The sequence below is a fragment of the Thermobia domestica genome, chromosome 5 (assembly GCF_964235325.1).
Source record: "Thermobia domestica chromosome 5, izTheDome1.hap1.1, whole genome shotgun sequence".
Taxonomy (NCBI): domain Eukaryota; kingdom Metazoa; phylum Arthropoda; class Insecta; order Zygentoma; family Lepismatidae; genus Thermobia; species Thermobia domestica.
In genome coordinates this window covers 116134522-116162503 of record NC_137458.1, presented here as the reverse complement: position 1 = coordinate 116162503, position 27982 = coordinate 116134522, and the positions used below count along the sequence as shown (strand labels likewise).

Genomic DNA, 27982 nt, shown 5'->3' with positions numbered 1-27982 from the left:
CCGGCAAAACAAAATATATTACATGGCGAAACAAAAGGCACATATTAGATTTGAAATCACAGGCAAAATTAAATTCTCTAACCTAACCAAAATATTATGGGACACATCTTCTTTAAATTCAGATTTAACCTACCTGCAGACACATATTAGATTCGAAAGCACGGACAAAATTTAATTTCCTAACCTAACCGACATAAATATTATGGTTCACACATTTAAGTTTTACCTAACCTAACCTACAGCAAATATTTCACGAAACAAAACACCATTATGGGACATAATGTATCAATGTATTTAGATTAAGCCTACCTAACCTAAACATTCAAAAAAACAAGAATCTCAAAGTACATTACTATGGAGGAGTGCGTGCAAAGTAAAGTTTATCATGTCAACACACAAGATTTTCAGGTTCACGTATCAAGTACATAAGATTTAATACTTCGATCATACATGCTTATGGCATGCAATTATAAGTACATGAGTGGACTATGACAATGAGCTTGAAAGACGCGTAACGCTTTTCGATTTAATTACGCATAGTGATCTTGAAGCACTTCATGACTGAACAAGAAAAACAGAGAAAAGATATTACCAGTTAGGAAGGTTTCACAGGTTATGCAAGTCCAATCTTTCAGTTCAATAGGCAGGTTTCGTATACCCACTTCTTAAACTCCAAAAATTGATGCCACTGGATCACCAGTTCGATACCCTACAGTCGTAGGAGACCGTCCGTGTGGCCCATTGTCGTCAACTTTGAAAAATTACATCCCCCTTGCCATCACTATACCTCACCAGTAATGGCGGAGATGGTATTTGGCGGCCTTGGGCCTAAAGGTATTTAAATTAATTTTGAAGTCAGGCTCCTCGATTTTCTTTTCCTTTTCTTTCTACTTATTCAGGTTGACCAAAATATTAAAATTTAGACAAGGTTGACTTCCAGAACTGCTTTAGCTATCGAATTTTCCGAAATTTAAAGGAGCCTAACTCAGACCGCCTTCTGTATTCTTTACCTCATGGTGGTGAACTACGTCATCTTTCTCACAATACCAGACCTTTATAAACGTGTTTTCGATACTAGATATGTGACTACGATTGAAATAATATTTATAGCCATTACATGTCAATACCGACACTTAGCCTTCGAAACAAACTAATTTATGCATGGTATTTAATATCCGGATTCTATAGCTTTTAAATATGATAAAAATTTTAACTCACCTATATCTGCCCGGTCTTATTTACTCGGTTGTCAAGGCGACCGCTACTTGCCAACTGCATATGGTCGCCATCTTTATTAACAGCGATTGCTCGATAGCGACTCAAATGCCCTCTTGTGGGAATAACCAGAATGATCGCCATATCAGCAGTAATGTAATATAACAAATGAAAGCCAAAGTAAGTAACAAATGAATGAAATATAACTACATCGTATTCGGTAAATTTTTAAGGTAGAATTTTCAATAATATTTAATTTTACTTATATTAATTGTTCGTATGTGTGAGCTAAGAATACGATATGGACGTTAAAGAAACGGTTACAGTTTGAAGTGAATCAGTAAGGACTAGATTTAAAAAGATTTCCGGATGTGTTTACGTGCGTATCTCATATCAAAATTGAGTGCATGTATTCTTTTGTGCCATTCCTTGTACTAACAATATAAAACGAATTAACATTAAATTAGTGTAGACTTACACGTAACAAAACTGGGCACAGTAATACTATGCGGGAACCAACTTCAACTTCAACCGGTACACATAACAATACGGACCCAATGTAAACAGCCGATGGTCGGTCTGTTACACTCGGAAACAACCAGTTTTGTACGTAGCGAGATACTACTGACTGGTAACCGTGTTACTATTAAAGAAGAATGGGCCGTAAACAGATGATCGGGATATCGCACAAAACACGTTGACTTTAAGCGAATCTCGTACATGTTCAATGACTGCATGTGGGTTCTGTAGGCCCCAAATTTGAACATTTTGTTTGTTTACCTGACCACTACCACGGAAAGTCGCTTCATCACTGAACACGATGCGTTGTGCAAAAGTGTTATAATTGTCAATAGCATCCAGAATCTCGTTACAAAATGCCATACGTTTGCGTTTGTCGTCAGGACGCAGAGCTTGTAACAGCTGTAACTTGTACAGCTTCATAGCCGACCAACGTCTCAAAACACACGCCAAATTGTTGTTGTCGGCACTTGTAACTCCTGACTGGCACGACGAGTTGATTTTGAAGGACTACGTTGGAAAGCAGTTTGAATTCGTGCAACATTTTCTTCAGGAACAAGAGGGCGGCCAGGACTCTCCTTTACACACACATCCTGTATCTACAAACTGTCGATACCATCTTTGAATCTTCCACCCATTCGGAGGATCAATTTGGTACCTCAACCTGAAACGTCTTTGCACTGTAATAACGGAATTGCACTTCGCAAACTCGAGAACACAAAATGATTTCTGCTGCGGAGTAACCATTTTAAACATATGACGGTTACCAAGCAAAACAGAAGACAATTGACATCTAGCGGCTATTAATATAAACTAGACTATATATTCGTTTCTCCAATAGCCGAGCCGAGGCGCAGCCATCGATAGTTTGGACAAAATAATTCTTCGTAATACGTATATTCTTTTTGAAGCAGGGTGTAGTATTCAAAGTTCTACACTTATAAAATAGTGACGGTTCATTTGAGCGTATGGTTTCCTAGGCTGTAGAATATATAACCACCATCACGGTTTACCTAGTCCTAAAGGTTTCTAAATTTTTAACAAGAAAATTCAACATATTGTTACGAAACTTTTTTTTTTTTTTTTTTTTTACAAAAAAGAAAAACTATGAAATATATTTAAAAAGAGTGGAAGAATCAATCACTTCTAATTCACAAGAAAGACGACAAAATTGATTGTAATAATTATCGAGGCATTTCTCTTATCATTCTATTGATAAGATCGATCCATACGCAGAAAAAATTATTGGAGATTATCAGTGTGGATTTAGTCGAAATCGGGGCCGCGGTGGCTCAGTGGTAGAATGTCCCCCTCTGGTGTTTGGGGTCCCGGGTTCGATCCCAGCTCCCGCCAAGTAAACTTTGTGGTGCACAAACACCGTGTGCGTGTTTCCTCGGGGATCCTCCGTTTCCTCCCACTTTCTTCATACCACCATTTCATTCATTACTCATCATCACCGTCTCCTTTAGCCTAACCGGCATAACCGTGGGACGTAAAACTTAAAGATTTCATTTCATTTAGTCGACATCGACCAGATCTTTACCATTCGACAAATACTCGAAAAGAAATTGGAATATATTACCCAGTATATCAACTGTTTATTGATTTTAGAAAGGCTTACAACTCGGTTAGGAGGGAAACATTGTACAACATTCTTACAGAATTTGGAATACCGAAAAAACTAGATTTATTGAGTGTTTAAAAGAATCCCAGAGTAAAGTCCGAGTAGAAAAATGCGAGCTTCCACGTCGAGATTGACCTAAAGCAAGGATATGCGTTATCGCCATTATTATTTAGTTTTGTTCCGGAGTACGCTATAAGAAAAATCAAAGATAGGAACCAGGACCTAGAGTTGAATGGTATTCACCAGGTTATGGTGTATGCTGATGATGTAAATCTGATAGGAGAACAATCGAAAGAAATGCAGAGGCCTTATTAAACGCTTGCAGGGACATGAGTAAATGCAGAGAAATCTAAATACAAGGAAGTTCACAAGGATCGTAATGCGACAAATTATGAATGCGTTAAAATATCAATTAATACTTTCGACACAGTGGATACTTTCAAATATCTTGGATCAGTATTACCAGACCAAAATCAAACCCACAAAGAAATTAAATGTCGACTGAAACCAGGAAATTCTTATCATTCAGTTCAAAATATTTTATCGTCGCGAATTCTGTCAAGGAATTTAAAGCTTAAAATATATAAAATGATAATCATGCCTGTTATGCTTTATGGTTGTGAAATATGGTCGCTTACGCTGTGGGAAGAACGCAGACTGAAATTATTTGAAAATAAAATTGTGAGACGAATATTTGGACCCAAGAGGAACGGGAATGGGGAATGGCGGAAACTTCATACGGAGGAACTATATAATTTATACGGTTTTCCAAACATCGTTAGAGTCAAGTCTAGGAGGCTCAGGTGGGCAGGTCATGTAGCCAGAATGGAAGAAAGTAGGAACGCTTTCAAAGTTTTCAAACCTAGGCCCAGATGGGAGGACAATATTAAGATGGATCTAGCAGAAATAGGAATATAGAGTCGAAACTGGATTGAATTGGATAAGGACAGAAGTCAGTGGTGAGCTTTTGTGGCCATAGAGAAAGAGAGAGAGAGAATACATTAAAGTTAAGCACAACTGCACAACAAACATGAGTGAGTGGTTAGCTTTCGCGCTTCTATCGTGAAGTCCGGGATTCAACCCCGTATTCAACCATTTTGACAAAAGTTTTTCTTAATTCCATCTGTGAATGTAGAGATAGTGCGTGTACTGTGAGTCCTGGCCGACTTCCTTCCTAATCGTTTTTAAATCTTTGTTATTGCTAATTGCCAGCAGTGATGGATTGCGAAGAGGGTTAGGGTGGGAATGTCTTTCGGATTGATGGCAAATGGTTTGATGCAAATGGCGGCGGCTGTTGTAGCTGGAGCAAGAGGACGTCCTCAAAACTGTAAAAGTTTGGCTGAAGTCGGTAAACTTAGTAATAGTAATTTACCTGATTGTGAGTTGAAGTGCAGTGCTTTAGATAGACATATGAAACTGTCTGATATTAGCAACAAAGATAACGATATTCAACAGACAAAATGTAGGTACTGTATAGAAGCAATTTGTAACCGGAAAACAAATGACAATCAACCGTGTTCGGGTGAGTCATCTGAAAATAAACTAATAAGTGAGCTAATTGAAGAAATACATTCTCTACGTAAAATTATATCATTACTAGCAAACGAAAAATGTGAATGTGTATCGAAGCAATATTATCGAGAAAAATGTGGAGATGTCTTCAGGAGTACAAGGGAGTGCAGTCCGCTATGGAGTGAGGTGGTAGCAGACTCAAGAAAGCAAAGTAGTTACAAAACAAATGTCCAGCAATCTACAAATGCGCGTCAGTTAAAAGTGCAAGTACCCGGCAAAGACAAAACAAGTGACAGCAAACAACAAACATATATGAAGCACCAAGAAGAATCAGAGAATGTCCCCCCGCTTATACACAAGGATATTAACTGTCACAACAAATGCATGAATAAATCCAGACTACATAGTGTTGTGCGAGAAATACCAACGCAAAATAGATTCGCAGTTCTAGAAGACGAACCAGAAGGAAGTAGTTATGTAATCACACCATCTCGGAGTGCTTTTCAAGTGGGTAGCATCAAATCAAATCGTTCTTCGACCAACGTAAAAAGCAGTGCAAGGGTAAATTCATGCATTAGCCCTACTGGTTTAAGACCTAGAAGGACGAATCCTCGGGAAAATATTAATTTACCGGTACAATGTCAAATTGTGAATGAAGTCCGCACGAATAATACAAACGCTAAAAAACAAGAAGTACAAGGGAAAATTATTATTATTAGTGACAGCCATGGTCGCGATATTGCCACTGGGCTAAACTATAAAATAAGTGACATGGATGTTTCTGGGTCGGTAAAACGAGGTGCTAAGATAAAAGACGTTGTGTTTCCTTACATCCACAATCAAAATTATAATGAACATGACACAGTTGTAATAATAGGCGGTGCAAATGACGTTGCTTGTAATGAAGCTGAAAATGCACTAAACATACTAGAATTGGCTCTACAGAAACTTTCAGGCACAAATGTAGGGGTAGTAAACTTGCCGTATCGCCATGATTTAAATGACTCATCGTGTGTAAACAATGAAATAAAAGAAACAAATAAAAAAATTGACGTGTTGTGTAAAAGTTTCAAAAATGTTAAACTTCTTGATGTAAGTTGTGTGCCCCGAAACTATCATACTAATCACGGCCTCCATTTAAATCGTCTAGGGAAATTGTTTTTACGTAACGCACTGTATAATATCATTATGTCAAATAAGTTTAAAGCACAGTGCACAGCTTATAGTACGTTAATACCTATCAATTGTGGGAGTACATCAGCACTGGTGATAGACGGAAATGGAAACGATTGTGAAGGTGATCAAATTTCGTCTGAACAAAGGAGACACAGTTCGACTTACAACGGAGCGAATCGGGATGAGGGTGAAGTGTTAAAATTGACAGGAAACTCACACGTAAGCCATGATAAGGAGCCAGGAGTACTTTTGGCTAATGAAAGTGAAGAAATTGATCGAATATCGTTAATACAAGGTCCACATAATACAAATCACGGTACGAAAGAACCTGGACTTGATATTAACAGATCGCAGCAAGTATCCACAAATGGTATAGAACAAAACGATCCATCTAGTACAACTCAGCGAAAATCAAATAGAATAAGAAAGGTTCCTACAAGGTATGATGATAATAGTTTTTTAATGCAAGTTCCAATAAAAATTCCAAGCACTTAGCCAATAGAGGTAACAGTGACTACAATGTAATAAATGTATATTACCAGAACGTGCAAGGTTTAGCTAGTAAACTTGATTTTTTTTTTATGTATTAGTTGAAGAGGATCTTAAATGTATGCATGTCATTTCCTTTAGTGAACATTGGTTATCTGCTAATCAGATGAATATGGTACACTTAAATAACTATCAGTTAGCTACAAACTATTCACGCGCTAGTAGGCAACATGGTGGGGTATGTATATTTGTAGGTGACCATTTACGTTTTAAGGAAATAAATGTAAGTCAATTCGTTGTTTAATTGCATTTTGAAATAGTTGCTATTTCAATTGAAAACATGTGTATAATTTGCTTCTATAGGTCATCAGCAGGAAATATTAATGTATTCTTTAGGAATCTTGAAACTGCTCTTGAGTCTCTGTGTAAGAAATATAGTACGGTAATAATTTGTGGTGATACTAACATTGACTGGCTGGTTCAATCAAGAGAAAAAACAAAATGTCAAAATATATTGGATATGTTTGGGTTGCAGCCTCTTATCAGAGAACCAACTAGAGGGAAAACTGCGTTAGATCAAATAATAATAAGTAAACAATACACAGAGTCAGTTACCTCTTTGAATATCTTTAAGCCAGGCCTTTCTGACCATGATGCAATAATAGGGCAAATACACACATCTCAAATATTCGTACCTACTCAATCAGAAGTTATAACAAAAAGATGTTTCTCAAAAACTAATATTAATTACTTTCTACGCTTGCTAGCACAAGAAACCTGGCACAAAATATATGAAATTGGTGATACGGATGGTAAATTTAACTTTTTTCTAGATACATTTCTCTTTCACTTCAATATTGCGTTTCCCAGAAAGAACTACAGTAAGGTTAGGTTGGGGAAACCATGGGTCACTATAGGAATTAGGACTTCTAAACTCAAACTACTTGAGTTATCAAAAAAACTAAAAACGTGTAAAGATGTAACACCTCAATTTATTGAATATGTAAAATACTATAGAAAGACATACAAAAGAGTCATACGAACAGCAAAACTTTTACACAGTACAAATTACATCTTAGCAGCGAGAAACAAAAGTAAAGCTATGTGGAAGTTAATTAATGGTAAGATGAATAAGGTAAAAACAACAGGAATTGATGCAATAAAAATAAACTCTCAAGTAGTATGTAACCCAGATAAGATTGCAAATCATTTTAATAAATATTTCTTAACTTTAGAAACATTTAACCCAATCAAAATAGCTCATCAAGAAAATAACTCTAAGCTACAGAGCGGAATAACTAAGTCGCTTTTCCTGAAACCAGCTACACCAAAAGAAATCTTACAAATAATAAAAAGCTTAAAAAGCTCCAGGTTGGGATGAAGTGCCAACCATGATTGTAAAGGAAAGTTCTCTTCTTATTGCACATCAACTCTGTCATATAATAAATCATTCATTTTTGACAGGAATTTTTCCTACGCGGCTTAAGTTAGCTAGAGTTACACCTGTGTATAAAAAGGGAAGTAAATTGGAGTTAAATAATTATCGTCCTATTTCAGTTTTGTCGTGCTTTTCTAAAATATTTGAGTTAGCAATGAAAGCGCGACTAAAAACCTTTTTCCTTTTAAATAATATAATATCCACAAGTCAACACGGGTTTCAAAGCCAGAAGTCAACCAACACTGCAATCTTTAATTTCATCTCTGATGTAGCAATGGATATAAATAAAGGAAAGTATGTAATTGGTATTTTTGTTGATTTATCTAAGGCGTTCGATTCTATAGACCATGGTATTTTGCTAGAAAAATTGTATTCTTATGGCATCAGAGGTGTGGCAAACAATTGGATAAAGTCGTATTTATCTGAACGTAGTCAAACTGTTGGCATCTGTAAAGAGGTAAATGGCAGAAGAAAAATGTTTAAATCATCTTTAATGAAAGTAACAAAAGGAGTACCACAAGGATCAATATTGGGACCTCTTTTGTTTGTTGTATATATTAATGATTTGGTTAACAGTCTAGGCTGTGTGAAGTCAACATTGTATGCTGATGACATAAATGTTCTTGTCAGTGGAGACTCAGTAAATGAAGCAGAAAGGCTCACTACAAAGACGCTAACAAAAATTATTAGTTGGTTAAACATAAATAAATTAACTATGAATTTAGGAAAAACTAACATTGTCAAATTTCGATTCCCGGGCCAAAGAAATGAACTTGTACCAATAACTGTAGACACTGTAGAATTATGTCAAACACCATCTATTAAATTTCTAGGAGTATATGTTAATGAAGATTTAACATGGAATACTCATGTTGAATACATTAATACTAAACTCAGTTCACTCTGCTTTGCATTCCGTAGGTTGCAAGATAGTTTGTGCAAGGAAGCTGTCATGTCCTTATACTATAGCAAAGTTTTTTCAATAATAAACTATGGTGTTATATTTTGGGGGAATTCGAGAATAAGTGCTAGTACATTCCGAATACAGAAAAAAATTATTAGAATAATGTTTAGCATGCCTGAACGATCCTCATGTAAAAATATTTTTAAAAAATATAAATTATTGACATTACCTAGTTTATATATATATCGCACAATTATGTATGTAATCGAGCACAAGGATTTATTTACTTTAGCTAATACGATTCATTCATACAATACTAGGCAGAAATGTAATATGTATATTATCCAACAGAATTATGCAAATTTTAGCAAAACTGTGTATATGAATTGTATAAAATTATATAACAAATTACCAACAAAGTATAAGGACATTAACGAAAAACGGATATTTAGAAATACTCTGTTAGAATTATTGTTAGAAAAAAGCTATTACTCTGTGGAAACTTACCTTACTGATAATATATAGAGAATGTAAATCATATCTGACAACTGTAATGCTTAATTGAGGATTGTCCTCATTTGTAAGCTATGAACAGGCAAATAAATATGAATATGAATGAATATGAATATGAATATGAATATGAAGCCTCTACCCCGAAATTACGGAATTTCTAAAACAAACTAAATATTAGTTTTGCCTTTACTCATAAACTTCAAGCTGTCCTCAAATAAAAAAATTAGGATTTTTTAGAAAAACTAAGCATTAATAAGAAAAGCCCCTCCCAAAATACTTTTCTAAATCCGCCACTGATTATCAGTATAAAATGGTATTCAAGGTTGTATCTGGAAGATTATAGCTGAATATACAAATGAAACGAAATATTTGTTATGCCTGTACTCATAAACTTAAGCTGCTCTTAAATAAAAGTTAGGAATTTTTAGAAAAAAAAAACATTATTCAGAAAAAACCCTCCCAAATATTTTTCTAAATTCGATACTGGTTATCTCTATCAAATGGTATTCAAGGTTGTGTCCGAAAGATTATTGTTAAATCATTGCACAGCTACAATATAACGGAAAGGTGGAAGTACGCTCTGACAGGTATATTGAAAAACGTACGCTCTGATGGATATATTGAAAAACGTAAGTTTAATTATGTGCTAGAAGCTAGAGTACTAAGGTCTAAGAAGTGGAACACGGATGACTAAAAAGAAATGATCTAGAGAAGAAAAAAATGTCGATAATTCAGAAGTTAAAATAAAGTTAAATAGCTTATAAAATTTCCCTCAAATACTACGTACTTTATATTTACTTTAATTCATAAACCATGTGCTCCATCCATCATGATGGTGAATTCCAGAGCGAAATATGGCATTTAGGTCATGGAATCTTATTTAACTTTAGAGTATACTATATGAAAGCTATTTAAGTAGAAAAATCATTAAAATGAAAAAAGCAAAATTTCCAAAATTCTCGTTTTTTTCCCAAAAAAAGCCTGCTTTTTATGTGCAAAAAACCATCGATTCAAAAAAGCCGGCTTTTTTGCATCTCTAGTACAAAGGCAGGTCTGCAGATATCTGAGAATGTGAGTTCTTCGACATCTGTATTCTGTTTTCATTAGTTACTAAACAAATGAGCTGGAGGGGGTCTTGAAATGAGCTCTCCTTATTCAATATTAGAGGTTAGTTATTGTGTTACTAATGATACGGCCAGTTCATTTATTACAAATGTAAGGATATCCTGATGCTATACATAAAAGTAGTAATACGATTATTGGAGACATTGTTATAGGTAAAGAAATGAGATGTTTGAGTGCAAACCGTTTCCTTCAAAACCTTACGGGAAATCCAAACTTTATCATTTTAAATCTTTGTTTTTAGTACTCCGATCTCTCAATTTAAAATAGTCTAAAATTGTACTTTTAATTGTCATAACATGTTTTTTCTGTAGGTAAACGAGGTCTAATTCTGACACAATAGAGTATCACGAAAGCACATGTTAAAGAGATAATAACATATTCCAGAAGACGTAACCTTACTGTCAATCCTATTTTTATCCTTTCCAGGTTACGCCGCTACGTTATATGACTGTTATGAAAGATCTATTACGCTCCTGAAAATGTGGATATTTGGTTATGGATCCTTAGTGTGGAAAGTTGATTTTCCTTACCAAAGCAAAAAAGTGGGATATATTAAAGGATATTTACGTCGATTTTGGCAGAGCAGTGTAGATCACAGAGGAGTACCAGATAAGGTAGAGGAGTGAAAATTCGTAAATTATGTATACACAAATGTAAGACATGTAGATATTGTTGTTTGTAAAAAGCGTAAAAGAAAGACGTATGAGGAGTGATCAGAAAGTAAGGTTACAAAGCCTGGAGTGGGTATTATTTCATACAACCAATACAGCCAAGAGATAGTATATACATTAGATTATTTTCCGATATAGTCTCCATCACAGACTACAATATACAGACCGCAAACTCAGCGAAAAACTGAAAACTTGGCGACAGTAGCGCCTGTAACACGTGACGACGGAACTAACCAGTCGATCTGACGTCACCTACGTGGAAATTTCGAAGGTAACTATTACTCTTTCGCTCCTTTAGTTGCATTTGGGAAACAGCTTTTTCTCTTGACGATATATATAAAGCTGTAAAGGAACGTCCAGTCCAGAGGCGGTACAAGAAAAAGTGACCATTAGCTTATCTGATCTTTCTGCACTACGTCTAACACTGAGATGCGAAGCAAGCGAAAACAATCCGCCAGTTACTATGACAACCCATGATGTCACGTTCGAAGACCGATGGCAGCGCCATCCACAGACGACGACACTGATCCGGCCCACCGAGAGCGTTGATTGGTTCTTTCGTTGTGCAGACGATACAAACTGATTTCAATAGTGCATATAGGAAGTTGCTCGTCTGTATGTATTGTAGTCCGTGGTCTCCATTAGGTTATTTTACGACATCGTGCCTCCATATCGGTTGAGGCACATGTTGCATCGTGGAATGAGTTTCAAGATTCCCTCCTGGTAAAAACCCTGTCTTGCGTGTTTAGCCACGTTGTCACGAAGTGTTTTACCTCCTCGTCTGAAGCGAAGCGACGGCCTCCTAGGTGCTCCTTCAAGAATTCGACATTCCTAGTTCTCCCATCAGATGCCGTAACATGATCCTCCTATTCTCCTGAATCATCATCTCCACGCTGAGTTCAGATCTGTTGATGCCGTGCTGGGTCGGCCACTGCGCTCCTAGTCGGTGAGCTTTTCTATCAATCGAAAATTTTCGACACCCTTCTGCGATATGATAACGAGACCATTATAGTCTCTCCGTAAACTTCTACTAGCTACCGATGAATTTCAGCCGCTGTTACATAATTCGCCCACAGAAATCGAATAACTGAGCGAATTTCTTCGCAAGACCAATTTTCCAAACGAGTCGCCTTTTGTGTTTACCTACAACTAGCGCCGTAGGTGGCGAGTGGCTGAAACTGCAGTGTTGCCTACTCCATGTATTACAATTATCGCACACTCCTTATTCCTCTATAACGTACGAAGTTCCAGAAATGTCGGCCTTGTAACCTTAGTTTCTAATCCTTCCTCGCATAAAGAGGTAAAATTAATGCCAGATAATCGTTACATAACTTTACAGAAAGGATTACATTTTCAGAGCTAACAACACATGTAAACTTGATAAGTATGTATAGCATGAGATCTTCGTATGTTGAAATCAGAGCCTATGTAGTGTCATCGAATATATTAGGTGTTTGATGGGTTCCTTAGGAGTCACTGCCACGCTGTTTGTGATAAAACACTGTCTGTGGAGGACCTGACGAACATTGTGCGACTAACCAAATCCCACAGATATGTCAGATGATCGTGTAGACCAGGAAAGTACCGTTACCCGTCGTTCCTTGAGAAGGCTTATACATTCCGGGATACATGTGGCTAGGCATTGTCCTTTTAGATATGGCGTCCGGAGTTGTCTAAAGAAAGGGCATGAAATTGTAATAATGCTTAGCTGCCGAGAACTAGCGTTCTAATCCGTGGCGCCCCATATCATCACACCTGCCATTTGACCATTGTGGCGGTCGACAATGCACTCTGGGAGATTGCGCTTACCACGACACAATCTGACCCGTACACGATCATCACAGAAGGATATATTGAAGCGGACTTGTCAAAAAAAAAAAAAAAAAAGTCTACCACTCATCATGCTACCGACGGTGTCCACGCGCTCATTGCAGCCTCACACGTTTGTAGTTCTGGATGAATGGAAACTGATGCAAAGGCATGCGTATCACCAGTCCAGTGTTGTCAACAGATGCCGTCGAATCGTCGACGCACAGAAGTCCACACCTATTACCTTCCTCCAGCGTTGATCTAATACTGTAGATGTTACTGGACAGTTCATCATGACATGTCTGTCATATGTCTTGTGGTCACATTGTGCAGTTCATTGCCAGATCGTTGTGGCAGCGTTCTCTGTAGCGCACCAATATCGTGGTACAAGAAGCCGCCTCTTCGTAGGCTGACTATGCGTTCAGTCACGAAAAAACGCAGCCTTCTATTTCTGTTGGCCTTCTGACGTCAACGAAGCATACTAACGCTTGGACATGTGTGTCATGCTCCTTGTCCACGATTCACTACCTGAGTGCTGCGTAAACTGTCCTCTCCGAATACTATTTCAAGTACTGAATCGAAGACGCTGCTAGATCCTGCTGAAATTGTAATCATCCATACGTCATACAATACCTTCAAATTCTGAATTTAGACACATTTCTTTCTTCTTGGAGTGGCAGTTTTCACAGACGTCAATTGTGTGTGTTTGTGAGCGTAAAAATATAATTATTCACTGAACTACTTACAACTTGTAAGATTAAATGTTCTTAAAAATTACAAATAACTTTTAAACACTATGTTATTATTTTTTCTAATTATTACTTGATCCTCTAATTATTACTTGAATTCCTATACGGTATTCAAATCAATAATTTACTTTATGCAAATCAATGTAAAAAAAAATCATGTAAGAACTTGCAAGGTGAAAAAAAAAATGTTAGAAGAGTAAAGAGAAATTCAGAAGTCAAAAGGGGCGGTGAGAAATAAATATAAAAAGTTGAAGTGCACAAGGAAAGAATATGGAAAATTAAGAAGTATTTCGGATGACTCGCAGTATAATGGCATGTGATATATTTGTCTTTTTCCAATTGTGTGCTTCAGCAATTTCGTGAACTTCTCATTACCTCTGTTCGTCTTTACTATACGTGTATAAGGTATTTTATTGCCTATACGTAAGGAGAGTTTTCCTTAACACTAATATTTACTAGAAAAACCTTTATCATGCTTCCTATTTATTGTATTCGATATCATGAATACGAAAATAAATTTTAAAAAGAAAAGAATTGACGAGAATAATAATAGTATGATTCAGTACTTATTATTAGTAAGAATGTTTCAGTTTTATGTTAAATGTAGCTATATAACATACAAACTATAAAGGTAATCAAGAAAGTTCTATCGCTTTTTGTGGAGGTCTGTACTTAGTTGGCCCTCACGCCGTGAGTTGAATGCGAATGGAGATAAGGCGAAGGTCAGTTGGTGTGGGTATATCCAACATACTACCTGGTTGTGGCAGTTCAGTTACACCATGAACTTGCATAAGGACAGAGTGAATATGGGGCCTCCACAGAACGCCATAAGAGCGTGTATGCTGAATGAGTTCAAACTGGGGTCAAACGCCGCTGCAACGGGGCGGAAGATATGCCAGCCCTTTGGTGAGGGTGTCGTGACTATGCGGACAGTACAGCGGTGGTTTAACACGATTAAGGAGGGTGACGAAACATTCGAAGACGCACCACGTGCCGGAAGACCAACACATGTACAAAATGACGATCTGCAGTCAGCATCGGCAGCACCTGCATCAACTTGGAAAGCACTACAAGTTGGATCGATGGCTCTCACATTATTTGACTCCGGGCCGTAAGACAACGCGAACAGGCACTTACGTTTCTTTGCTGTCTAGTCTGAGGAAGGAGCCATTTCTGGACAGGAATAACCTGTGATGAGAAGTGGATCCTGTACGAAGCTCCACGGCGCCATCATCATTGGTTAGCATCCCATGAAACGATTCCAAAACAGCCGAACCTAGTATTGCATCAGAAGAAGGTCCTGCTGTGTGTTTGGTGGACTGCTCGCGGCATCGTGCATCGGGAACTGCTACCATCTGGTCAGAGCATCAATACAACTGTATGCTGCCAGCTGTTGAGCCGTGTTCAAGAAAGACTCAAAACTCTGGAGGCAGCACATCTGAATCGCAAAGGAGTCCTCCTGTTACAGGACAACGCTAAGTCCCACGTGGCTAGAATGACCCGACACCATTGGATGGAAAACTATTGCATCCGCCATACTCCCCAGACATTGCACCGTCCAATTGTCACCTGTTCCATTCCCTGGACAGTCACCTTAGAGGACGCCAGTTCAAATCCCTAGTAGAGGTTCAAAATGTACTTGGTATCTTCTTCGCTTCACGGCCCACCCATTTTTACCGCGATGGAATCCGTGGCCTTCCAGGTACGTCTTAGGTGACATATCGGTGTTCGAAAGTGGGGTGAAAAAGCGACAGAACTTTCTTGGTTACCTTTATATATAAGGGTAATCCTCTAACTGGGCAACATATGATATAGGAGACGCTTTTATGCTCTAAACAGGTCAAAGAATAAAACAAAGGGGCAAAAGGAGGAGAGACTGCGAGGCGCAAGAACGAAGTAGAAAGGTATTGAGCAGAGGACAGGACAGCCAAGTCGAAGCGCAGTAAGGTACGAAATTGTTAACATTGGAACAAAGCCACCCATTCATACCTCATACCCACCCATTCACGTGATAGTCAATGGCCTCTCCAACGCGTTGTGGTTGAGACTCATAATCAGTGCACCCAGAGCTCTCTTTCCGGATCCTGTCCTGATTCGGCTTGTCTGTCCTGTCCTCTCGTCAATATGCAGCTAGAAAAAACTCATACAAGAACTTGCAAGGTCAAGAACAAGTTTTGGAAGAGCTAGAAGAGATTCAGAAGTCAGAAAGGGAGGTAAGGAATACATATAAAAAATTGAAGTGCAGAAGGAAAGAATATGGAAAATTAAGAAGGGTTTTGGATAACCCACTTGGTGACAGTGTAACAGTAATCATGATCCACGAGGAGTGCACTTGTCAAACCATCGTCTTTGCTGTCGATCTTTTTGTTTGATTGTCGCCACTGGTTTTACGAATGCCAGGTTTCTCGTCTGTTCTTGTATCTGTCGTCTGGTTAACTGATAACGTCACAGAGTACTGAGTTAGTAATGACTGCAGGCACGTACACAGAAATTTATTTCGGTATGGGTCTAAAGCTTTATGTGGAGGGGGGGAGTTTAAGTTCAATAAGAAGGTAACTTACATTAAACTTTGGAAAAACACCTTATAATTAGTCTGAATTTACAGAAGAGTCAGAATTTGAATAGCGGTGTGGACACTCAGGACACTTCCCCTATGTACGTTCCTGATTCCACGACGAGAGGCGATGGTCCTGTACGACCCATCTTTGTGTGTCACTTATTGTATACATGTCTATATAGTAGTACGATAAGTCACTTGCCTATTGTTCATTGTATATTCTGTAAGGTTTAAGGTTTTCTCATGACGCCAACATTCATGTGACTGAAATACATTGTTACCAAAAATCAAAATAGAAATTGCAGCACATTACAATTCAGCATACCGAAATTTAAGGAAGCTCTTGTGATAAATATCTTGGCAGTTGCGCTTTTAGGTGATTGTCCAGAGAAGCACTTATTTCTGCTTACAGTTTTGGCGGCAAGAGAGAAAACATTACGCCCTACGGACTGTATTAAATGTGTAAATATTACTTGCATAGAACTAGTAAATTAGAATTCGTAAAAAGTTATATATTAATTATTCTTTATTTTTCTATTTCTAGCCTGGGCGTGTAGTAACACTGGTTCCATCCTCTGATCTTGAGGTGCGTTGCGTGGCGCTATTAAATATGGTTGGGTTATTTATTTGCTAAATACTAACAGATTTTTTTCCCTGAAGTGGAGTTACTTAAAATACAGTCGTAAGAATACGATCCAGTAATATACTGCTTGTTGAGAATTAAGTTCGGAGGGTATATAGCAACAAAATACAATTAAGAACAACATTTAGGAAATATTTATTAACGTTAGTTGAAAGTTGATATTATGTTTGTTTTCTAGGATGTCCTGATTATCATGTGTTGTCGATTTTGACTCCTGTTGTTTTCAGAAAGAACTTATAACACCCTTTTAAATATACGACAATCCTCGCTGAATGCACAGAAGTTGACGATCTCAGGATTATTATTAGAATTTTGGGCTATAAACAATTTGCAAACCACAAAATATATATAACTCCAATGTGATTTGGAAGTATTTCTAAATGGTAGCATCATTGGTATTTTTGAGTTCACTTTTTCCAGCAAGAACTTAAATTGGGAAGTACAGTGAAACGAATCTATATTTGGTGTCATTGGTTATCAGGGTTGTTGGAATTTTACGCAGCCCAAAAATCCCCACTGCTTTTTTGGCAAAACTCACATTCAAATACACAAAAAATGACACAACCAAAAATATACTTCAAAACTTGGATTAAAATAATATTAATATGTTTATAATTATTTTCTTCAATTGTGTTTCGTAGTATACGCCTAATTTCAAAATCGGCTAAAAATATGTATTTATCAACAGATCATCACCAGAACAGAATACAATTGAAAGAAAATGTTTGAGAATTATGTATAACGCATTTTGTATGCGATCAATCGTATTCACGATAACATTGTTCAACTATAATCTGCTATATAAAAATGAAAATGATCTTGTTTGTGAACGCATCACGGGGAAGCGACTAACTGTTTTAAATGAATTTTTGATTGAGTTGATTTGATTTTGAGTTTAATGTCCCTTTCAGCAGCGAGGCTATATGAGACGGGACCTATTGATTAACGTGAAATTCGAACCACATGAGCTCCCACCGAGAATCGAACCCGGGTCTCCCACGCCAAAGACGCGTATGCTAACCCCTTAGCCACGAAGGAGCTCTAATTGAATTTTTGGATGCAGTTATGCCGTATCACGAACTGGGTTCTTATCTTGTTACTTTGATTACAATTCGTATTCTAAAGTGGGAAGGGGGAGCGGAGAGTCAAAATCTACGTATGCGATAAGTTTAGTATCTTACGATCCTGTCAGGTTGTGAATATGAAACCCGGTATATAAATTCCACATTAAAAATAAGTGGACCCATGTCCCAGCATGTTTGAGAATAGCTGTTTTAAGGAGTGAAGGGGACATTGCCCATAATTTCTTTCTTCACATTGAAAGCAGTATTATATTGTCGTTTGTGATCGCATCACAGGGACACGGTTGAATAGTTTGAAATAAATTTTTGAACATTTATATCACATCATTTTGATTCAAGGGCGCATCCTAGGGTGGCGGTAGAAGAAGTTCAAAATTTATGAAAAAGTACAGTATCTCACGAGTTCGCTAAGTTAGGAAGATGAAACTTGGTATATAAAATCCTTATTTAAAATAAAGAGATATGTCTTTCCCCGTTTTTGATAATTTCCGTTTTAAGGGGATGGGAATTTTTTTTCATGTATATATAATTTCTTTTTTTACATTGAAAGCTATGTTCCCTGTTGTTTGTGATCTCATCACGGGAAAATGGTTCAACAGTTGGAAATGAATTTTGGAACATTTTGGTACCTACCTCGAACTTCTTTTTTCATGTTACTTTGAATAAAGGGCGCGTCGCAATCAAAGTGGAAAGGGTTCAAAATTTCAGCCAAAAATATAATATCTCAAGAGCCCTCAAATTAGAAAGATGAAATTCGAGATATAAATTCTTTATTAAAAATAACAAGACACGTCTCTCCCCGTTCTAAGGAAGAAGGAGGGGATTTTCTATAATTTCTTTCTTCACATTTAAATAAACTTAATGGGGAAGCGTCACGGGGAAGGGAAAACTGTTAAATAGTTTGAACTGATTTTTTTAAGCATAGTTAGTACCTATCTCAAGCTGGGATTTTATCAGATAACTTTGATTAAAGGGCATATCCTGAGAGAAATGTGGGTTCAAAATTAATGCTAGAAGTTTATGGAGTGTATATTTTTATACTTTCATTGATATGCGTATCCTAATGGGGAGAGGAGGCTCAAAAAACATAAACCTGTATTTTTCGTGCAAAGAACGGCCATTTCAGCTAGCCTGGAATAAAAGGTAATGAAACTACGTTCCCTTTGTTTTTGTAATACATACTCGTTTATTAGTGCAAACAAATAATAAGATATATTTCTCCATGTATCAGTTAATTACAATGGAAAACGTTTCACTTAAAATAGGAAATCACTAAAGATATATTTTTATCTTTTCAACACTAACGGCAGTCAGATTGTTAAACTCCCAAATTCTTCCTGCGTATCTCATGGAGTATGTGATGTATAATACAATTATCGTATGCTGCAAAAGACCTTTAGTCGTAAAATCCTAAAGCAAGCTGGCAACTTGAAAATATTTTTAAAAAATCCATTTCCAACATTTCAGTTCTTCAAATTATTATTATTATTATTTTATCTCTTTGACTTTTGAACTAGAAGTATTATCCCAATATTTGCTTGGCGTGTTTCGAGAGAAACTAAAGGAATCTTCAGTCAGGACAGTTGGCTCATGAATTTGAATTCTGAAGTGTAAGAAGTGATTTCATCTCTGTTCTATATTATATAGAATTACCCATCTCTGTGTTATTCTACAAAATTGACTACTTCCGTCTTGTAATCGAAATATAAGCGAATATCAGTGGTGCAAATCGTGTTCCTTGAAACGTGGAAGGGATTAAAGGATTCCTTATGCGATATATATATATATATATATGTATTTTTCTTGTTATTTTTAAGTTTAATTCCGCGTCTCACGACTGTCCACCGAGGCTAAGGGAGACGGCGATAATGAGATGGATGGTAATGGTAGCATGACGAAAGTAGGAGGAAACAGGACAACACCAAGAAAACCAATGCACACGGTGTTTGTCCACCACAAAGCCCACGTGGCGGGAGCTGGTATCAAACCAGAAACACGCGCCAGAGGTGAACCACTGCTGCCCAATAAGGAAATTCCATAGTTTCATGTGTATAATAGACCATGAACGCTTAAGTGGTATTTTAAATAGTAATAGGGCTTTAAATATACGTACAAAACTTAATAATAACGAATTTTGTCCAATAAAACCCACTGGGCCGGTTTTCTAAACCTGTTTTTTCACAACCATGTTGGCTGTACAGAAGTAAGATGCCAAGGTTATATCCTACTTAGAGAGAAAGCAAGGAGCATAATTTTCTTTTCTCGCGTGCGAGAGGTTTTTCCGGTGGGGGCGAAAGTATAGAGGGACAAAAAGGCTTAATTTCATGCTTGCCCTTGACTATGACTAATTGACCACAACATTGCCACGATGGCGCTCCATTCAATGAATGAAAGTCTATTCAGTCGATAATAGTGCTAGTAGTTCATATTTCTCTCGGGTTTGGGTAGGGGTGATTCCTCGGACGGTTTCTTTCAGGAAAAAAAAAAAAAAAAAAAAAAACTTGTGTGTGTGTGTGGTTGATCGGGCCGTTGAAATGGGTACAAGTAGTCAGCTTAGGAATCAACAGGATGTTTTTGATGTCATAGTTCAAATAAAATTATGGTTAAATAAGAAAGGGTTCCCTATATTTATCATGCCCTATGATAGTACTTTCTCAGTACTGGGTTACTTTCAGGGCAGACTCGTGCTATTATTCATTGTTTTTCCGAGCGTAGAGATCAGCATATAATCTTAATGAAGGAAAAGAAAACACTTATGGTGAAGGGTACCAACGATGCAGTTTTTATACGAATATACAAGGTGTCGCATGAATTGGTATCCTATTAGTTTTATGTATATATATATTTAAACAAATAGCATTTATATATATTTTTAAATAAACGATTTAGTTAATTTTGTTCTAGTACATAACATATTTATTGTGGCTACGTGCAGATTTCAAATTCCATGAAATAAGTATTGTCTACTTACATCTGTTAAGAGTTTCAAGAAATGTAAGGCAGTTGCATATCAAGACCAATATTATTTCCAAAAATGTTTAACATTAGACTCATCAACATACTATTGGTTTTCTCAAAACTCGTATTAAATTATTTATCTTCAAAACCAAAATAGCAATATACACAAAGGACAAAAACATATAGATAAATGAACAACTGACAATACCATCAACCAAACTTAATGGAGTAGCCCAACAACCTCCTCTGGTTATCTGTGAAGAAACTAGATGTTACTTGTAAATAAATTCAGAAGGTATTCATTCACCTTGCTCTTCTGTTTCGTGTTACGAATGCATTAACAGGATTGACACTGCTCTGCCATATTATACAGAAGTGTTAAGGATTCTTTTAGCTGTCCACAGGAGATACGAAGTACAGCTCAAACAATTGAGACATTCAAAAGGTTGGTAAGAAAAAGATTGAGATAAGAGAATTATCTTTAGAAATAATTAAGCTTGAGGAGCGCCGTAAGGTGTTTAATTTCAAGCTTTGAAAGAAAAGAACAGATTAAATTTTTTAAAAAATCAAACACTACAGAAGAAAAGAAAAATATTTCTTCGTTGCAGATATAATCAAAGAGGTAGACCAAATTATGATACATGTTGACTTGTTTATGCTTAGGAGTATTCAGAAAGCCGAGATATTAAAGATATCGTTAGTATAAAGTAATTGTTTGATACTAGGTTTGATTATATTCCAAATACAAAAAGATGCAAGCGGTCCCGGGTTCGATTCCTGGTGGGGACACACGGTCGAAAAAGCGTAAAAACTTTTGCAGGCCAGCCATCCTAAATGAGAATTTCCTCATTTACACCAGACAAATGCCGGGTTGTTACCTAATATATAGGTCCCAGGCCGCTTTCTTCCTTCCCCAATCCCTTCTTCCCTTCCTTTCCTCAGATAGTGTAATCGTCAAGGGATGTTATCCCTCATACGTGATGGGCTAACATGACCGTAGATGCTGGAAGCCCAGAAATCTAAATCCTTAATCCAAATACAGTAAGTTTGATCCCTAATAAGTATTTACAGTAAGAGTGAGAATTATTTTCATTTCCTACTTCTTCCATTATTTTACTTATTGTTTGCACAGTGAAATCTTGCAGTACCATTGTACTGTTTGATATCGGTGAACATTTTTCATGCATATCCAGATTATTGTGTATAGATAGTTTTTAGTATCCAGCAAATAACAAAAAAGATTGTTCTTTATTCGTTCATTCAGATGAAGTATTCACTATTACATTTTGTGTTTTAAGCGTTATTTGTTAGCTGGTATGTTCAGGAAAATACGTAGGATAAAAACAAGTACAGGTAAAAACATACCAGTTAGCTTCTAGTTCTCCCAGTAGGTGACGTCTAGGTACTTAAGTGAGCTTGTATCAATAGAGTATTCTTCGTTTCAGCATAGAGAGCATAGTTAAATAACTATTTAAGACCACGATATAGCCAGTTTCTCTTCCTTTGCAAAAAATGTATCCTATTCTAGAATCAAATAAGATAGTATTACTTCGTGCAACATTCTGTAATTGTTTAAGTAGCTTTTTATTATCATCATTATCATTCTTATTTTCTTACATTAATTTTTGTTTATTTCAGTCTCAGGTATGGGGTGTGGCTTACAAAGTTGCTGAGAAGCAGGAAGATGATGTGATGAATCATTTAGACTTCCGAGAGAAAGATGGGTACGAAAAGAAAACTGTTGTGTTCTACCCAGTGGAAGGTTCTCCGTTTGAACTTGTAATATATGTTGGAACTGAAAACAATCCTTTCTATGCAGGACCAGCACCATTGGAATGTATCGCTCAACAAATATTCAGTGCAGTTGGGCCAAGTGGACCTAATAGAGAGTATTTATATAAACTTGCTGAAGCAATGAGAACTATTGCACCAAATGTTAGCGACGACCATCTGTATGAGTTAGAGAAAGCTGTAAGGCAATTGGATGTACAGAATAATACGTAGCATTAATGGGATCTAGGTTCTTATTTTTTGATCAATTCAATTTTATTTTCGTACTGTTAATTTTATCAAATAAAACATTCATTGTTAATGATGGTTAGTACATTTTTCCCCTGTCTAGGACCCTCAGCACCCTTTTTTTCAAATTTTTCTCCTGTCTAGGGAGTCAGAATTCTTTTTGCCAGTGAGTAAACTTATATTAATTTGAAAACGCTTTGGTGAACAAACATTACGTGGTTTGCCTTCACCAGTCTCTTTAGATGACGATCACGGGACTTTTGGGTCGATGGGCACATTATGTTGAAGCACTTCGTTTTCCCTCCATCATGTAGACTTTATATAGTCTTGACACACTTCTCGTTCATATGTTTAACTCGCGACTATATATCTCCGACACTTGTTTCATAGTGACAATTTGGCTTCTTTTGACATTATTCCTTTCGGGGATGCCATCCTGCCACGGCTCAATGTGGTTCAATTCTACCCAACACACAGCGTATGCACCGAGTGGGGTTACAGCACGCTACCACTATCTCCATCTCTCGCTACACACACAGCTAGCCGAATGATTTGCCTTGAACACGTTCATTGCACCCTACGCTGAGACAAGTCATCTGGCCAGGGTGTTTATAATCAGTGCTCAGGGAAGACGTTTATGTTTGTTGTGGTTTCGCGGCAAATAGGCTTACTATGTCTGAGGTAGATGTCTGTTGAAACGTTTGCATTGTAAATTAATTATTTAACTTAAGTTTCATGCACTCTCGAAAGGAAAAAAAAAAAAAAAACTACGTGTATTTCTTACTATGATGAGTTGTGCTATTGTAGAACACGTGCTTAATAGTAAATTCTCGTGTACACTGTAATAAACGGAATACAAATATAATGCCTAGAAAAAAATTATACCTCTTCTGGATGATAAAGTAATCAATGAGAAAACAGTTCAAATTGTTTCTTTGCAAATTCTCATTCGCAGAATAATGTACTATTAATTATAATCGAGTGTTTAGTTCGTGAAGAACCCGGCATAGTTCTTATGTAAATGTGAAACTTCAGGAAATTTGTAGAACATTCTTTTGTCGCTAAATATATATCATGCGTTCATTCAGTGCTCGTGGCTCCAGTTTCTACTCTCCGTGGTGGTGGTGGTAATGGTGCTTTACTCAAACCCAATACTGGTCAGTTTCCAATTTAAGCAGTAGGTCCCGACTCCTATAACCTTCGTGCAAATAAAGATGTTAAAATCCAATCAATCAGTTGTAGAATATTTAGTTTAATTGATGCTGATGATTCACAATAATAGACCTTTTTGATGCAATGAGTAATTACATTTTTATACCATATTATTTACAATAATTTAACACAGATAATTACGTATTTCAGCAATGTAGTTTGATTAATTTGTATTTAGTGTCACTTTTCAGCATCGAGGCCAAGTGAGATGTCATCTAATGTTTGAAATGGGATCTGAACCACTACTCGATCTGTATACAAGACAAGAAGTATACAAAAAAAGAAGAAGAAGAAAAGGAATGAAAATAAAAATTAGTGAATGAGTTTACTGGCTGTTTTGTGTGCAAATGATTTGGTGCTGAAAGGGATACTAAACTTTAACCAAAAAAAAAAGTGATTCGTGAGCACCTGTTGTGCTAGAAATTACTAGAAAACAAATGTTAATTCGTCGGAGTTTGGCGTCCCTTTGCAATACCGAGACTAGATGAGCGTGGACCTACAATTTAATGTGGAATCCAAACTACCATAATACGTTCAAATTTTAAGGTAGTCCCAGAGGCAATCGTACCCAGAACCACGTGTAGTAAAGGCGCACGCAATAGCTACAAGACCAGAAGGGAAGGCTGGAAAGCAAATGCTGTAAATAAATAAATAAAATAAAACTTCGATAGCCACAACTTCGAAATAATATTAAAATACATCAAAAGCCGATTCAATAATATGTTACTACAGAAAAAAAAATCGTATGTTACTAGGAACCAAAATGTCAATTCTAATAAGAATTACTTCATGTCATGTCATACTCTTCACTGTTTTATTCTCTAACACAAATAATAAATTGTTCCGAATTCTGATCGTGACTAAAATAAGTTTCCTCTATTTTCTGAATGTGGGGAGCACAGTTCACCCATAAGTTACTGTCAACCTTCTCTACATATTCTCGTAGTAAGTTACATACAGTATTGGCCAGAATGGATGACTCACCCGGTTTTTTCTACTATGCAGCGGGCATTCTCTCTGCACGTGATAGTGGTGTCTGCTAAGGTTGGTAGTCTGTTAATTGTTCATAGTTCATAAGTAGGCCTATCTAGAGATTGTATTGTTCGTACCGAACGCGTACTGGTTCTTTTTCTACTCTCGTTGAAGGGTAATAGTAATGACTGCGCCTGGGAAAAGAGTTTCACTGGGAGTGCATGCACAAATAAAGATTATGAGTAAAGAAGGCTACAGTGCTCGCCAAATGGCTGCCAGATTGGAACTGGCACAAAAGACAGTTGCCAGATTAATAAGTCATTTCAAAACCACTTGAAATTATGGCTATAAAAAACCAAAAGGACATCAAAAGTGCACAACTAAGCGTATGAATGACTCCATACTTTTGACAGCAAAGAAGTCACCCAGAAAATAATCCAAAGCAATCCTGGCTGGTTTACCGAAAGATGAAAACCTACCTAACCAAAGCCCAATCTGCATGAGGTTATTATGTGCCAATTTAAATCTTATAAGACTACTAAAAAGCCAAAATTGTCAGCCAAGAACATTGCCGGCCGATTGACATTTTGTTTATTAAAAAAGATGGAGTGCTGAATAATGGAAAAGAATGTTTTCGGACGAAACCCAAGTATCGCAGTTTTATGCCTTTTGTAAATACATACGACGGCCTCCCAACACAAGTTCAACGCTACATCATTCCCATTGTAAGAAATGCTACAAAACTCATAGTTTGATGCCATGGTACCATCTCTGCTAAAGGAAGATGTGGATTGAGATTCATGCCTGACGGAACATCAGTGAATGGAACTATTTATCTTGATGTGCAAGAAGAGAAGTTACCAGTGTTTATGGAGATCAACCAGTGCACCCACTTCTAACATGGTGGAGATCCATGTTACCAGGCAAAAGCTGTTAAGGAATGGCTTGAAGCCAAAGGATTTCAAATTCTTGGACCTTGGCCTGAAAATTCTCTCTACCTGATTCCCATCAAGAACTGTTGGGTAATTTAAAAGCGAAAAGGGACTATACGTAGTCCTAGTTCAGTTTCTCAATTAAGAAAAGCTATAAAACACGTCAATATGGATTACAGAAATTACACCAGAATACTGCGAAAAAAATGTGTTTCTGTCTATCCCTTCTCATATCCAAGTTGTGTTAAAAAAACAAAGGTTTGCACACAAAATATTGAACACGTACACAAGCATCTATACTTCACTGTGTTTCTATCACTGAAATGTATCATTTGTATGCGTTTTTAAACTGAAATGTATAATTTATATCAATGTACATCCCTATTTAAATGAAAATGTTCTTGTGTATTGATAAGCATGGCAGTTATTTGTGATGAGTCATCAATACTGTACACGAGCACTAAGGGAAGAGATAGTATTGTTTTTCCTCACATCCGTCTTTAACCGTGCCAAAAACAGCTCTATTGGATTGGGGCAACAATGGTAGGGTGACAAACGGAGAACTTCATGAACATGCTATTGTGTTACTGTGTTGCCAATAACAAATTCCTTCTCTATATTCGAGCTTTCGATTGCCTCTATTAGTACAGCTTTAATAGGAAGGAGTTGTGGAACAGTAATGAATGACTCATGAAATCTACTATGTCCGTAATTTTCGTAGACATTGTGGGTATACGGCGTTTAAGCTATGATTGCTAGCTTGCATTGTCCAACACTATCACACATTTCCTATCAGTTGGTAAGTTTTTGTATGAGGTTGTGCTCGATCCAATTTTCAACAACCTGTGCTTTCATGTCTTCATGAAAATCCGCCCTTGAATCTCCAATGTTTTTGGCAGAAACAAACAAACAATTTTCATTTAAGTAGGGTTGATCGCATAAAAGCAGTGATCGATTTTTAAAATTCTTGCTAAAAATTAAGTCTGATCTCACACTACGATTTACTAAAACTGAACGACTAGCGTAAAATTTACTTAAGAATTTTCTTCAAGTATAGACAGAGAGAAGTTTCTGCCAGTTATGTGTGGGAATGTGTTAACCCCACACACACAGTTGACCAAAGATTGTCTCGGGAAGATACATATTCGAGGAAGTTAAAATTAAATAAAATAAAAAGTGTTGTAAACAGGATTTTAAAAGATTATTTAAAAAAAGGAAAATAACCACTAACCATCAGATCCCTTTCTATACTATACACTGTGTGCCAATTTGGAAATATATAAGGCAGTGCCGTATAACGCATTGACGGATGGGTTTTGCCAAAGAGAAGGTTACCTGTTGGCATTATTTGAGTACTGTTTTGCAGTTCTGGGAGAGAGAGACCCGAGTCTGAGATTCTAGAACTGTACAGTCCGCGGCATAAAATTTGTTACAAAAATTCTAAGTCCAAATGAATAACAAACTCTTGCCCAGTTTTCTTATGCATTCCCGCAATATATGTATCAATCGATTAGTTGCTTCTAGTATTTATTCCAACTCCTCCCCGTCCTCCACCTCTCCTTGTCTAAAGCAGTGTGTGTGACGTAGTACACTCTTTCCATTCAGCTGAAAAAGAAACAGGAATCAAGTTTACAACGTTATAGCTTTAAAACAGTCTTTTCCATTCGTTTATTCTGAAATATTTTTAAGAGCCTAAATTAAAGGAAAGTCACACAATCTTCCCAGAGCTTCATAAATATCTTTAGTTTCATTCGTTTCTTTCTTTAAAGAGTGCAAGCTAGTAAGATGCTCCCTAAGAAATCTATGGAAATTGCCAAGAGCTCTAAAATATCTACGGACAGAAACGAGTTTTATTCAATGATG

At 36.8% G+C, this 27982-nt stretch overlaps 1 protein-coding gene across 4 annotated transcripts in view; it reads left to right on the top strand.

Annotated features, from left to right (window-relative positions):
- LOC145686061 (putative glutathione-specific gamma-glutamylcyclotransferase 2) overlaps positions 1-23077 on the top strand; it is a 39478-nt gene extending 16401 nt beyond the window's left edge. For 3 of the 4 annotated variants that reach the window (XM_081758964.1, XM_081758965.1, XM_081758962.1), the window contains exons 2-4: positions 10942-11129; positions 16846-16887; positions 22623-23077. In XM_081758964.1, the coding sequence (XP_081615090.1) occupies positions 10995-11129; positions 16846-16887; positions 22623-22988 (543 nt within the window). In that variant the 5' untranslated portion in view covers positions 10942-10994 and the 3' untranslated portion in view covers positions 22989-23077. The remainder of the gene's footprint in view (positions 1-10941; positions 11130-16845; positions 16888-22622) is intronic. The other variant, XM_081758963.1, reaches the window with a different exon arrangement.
- Positions 23078-27982: the final 4905 nt, after the last annotated feature.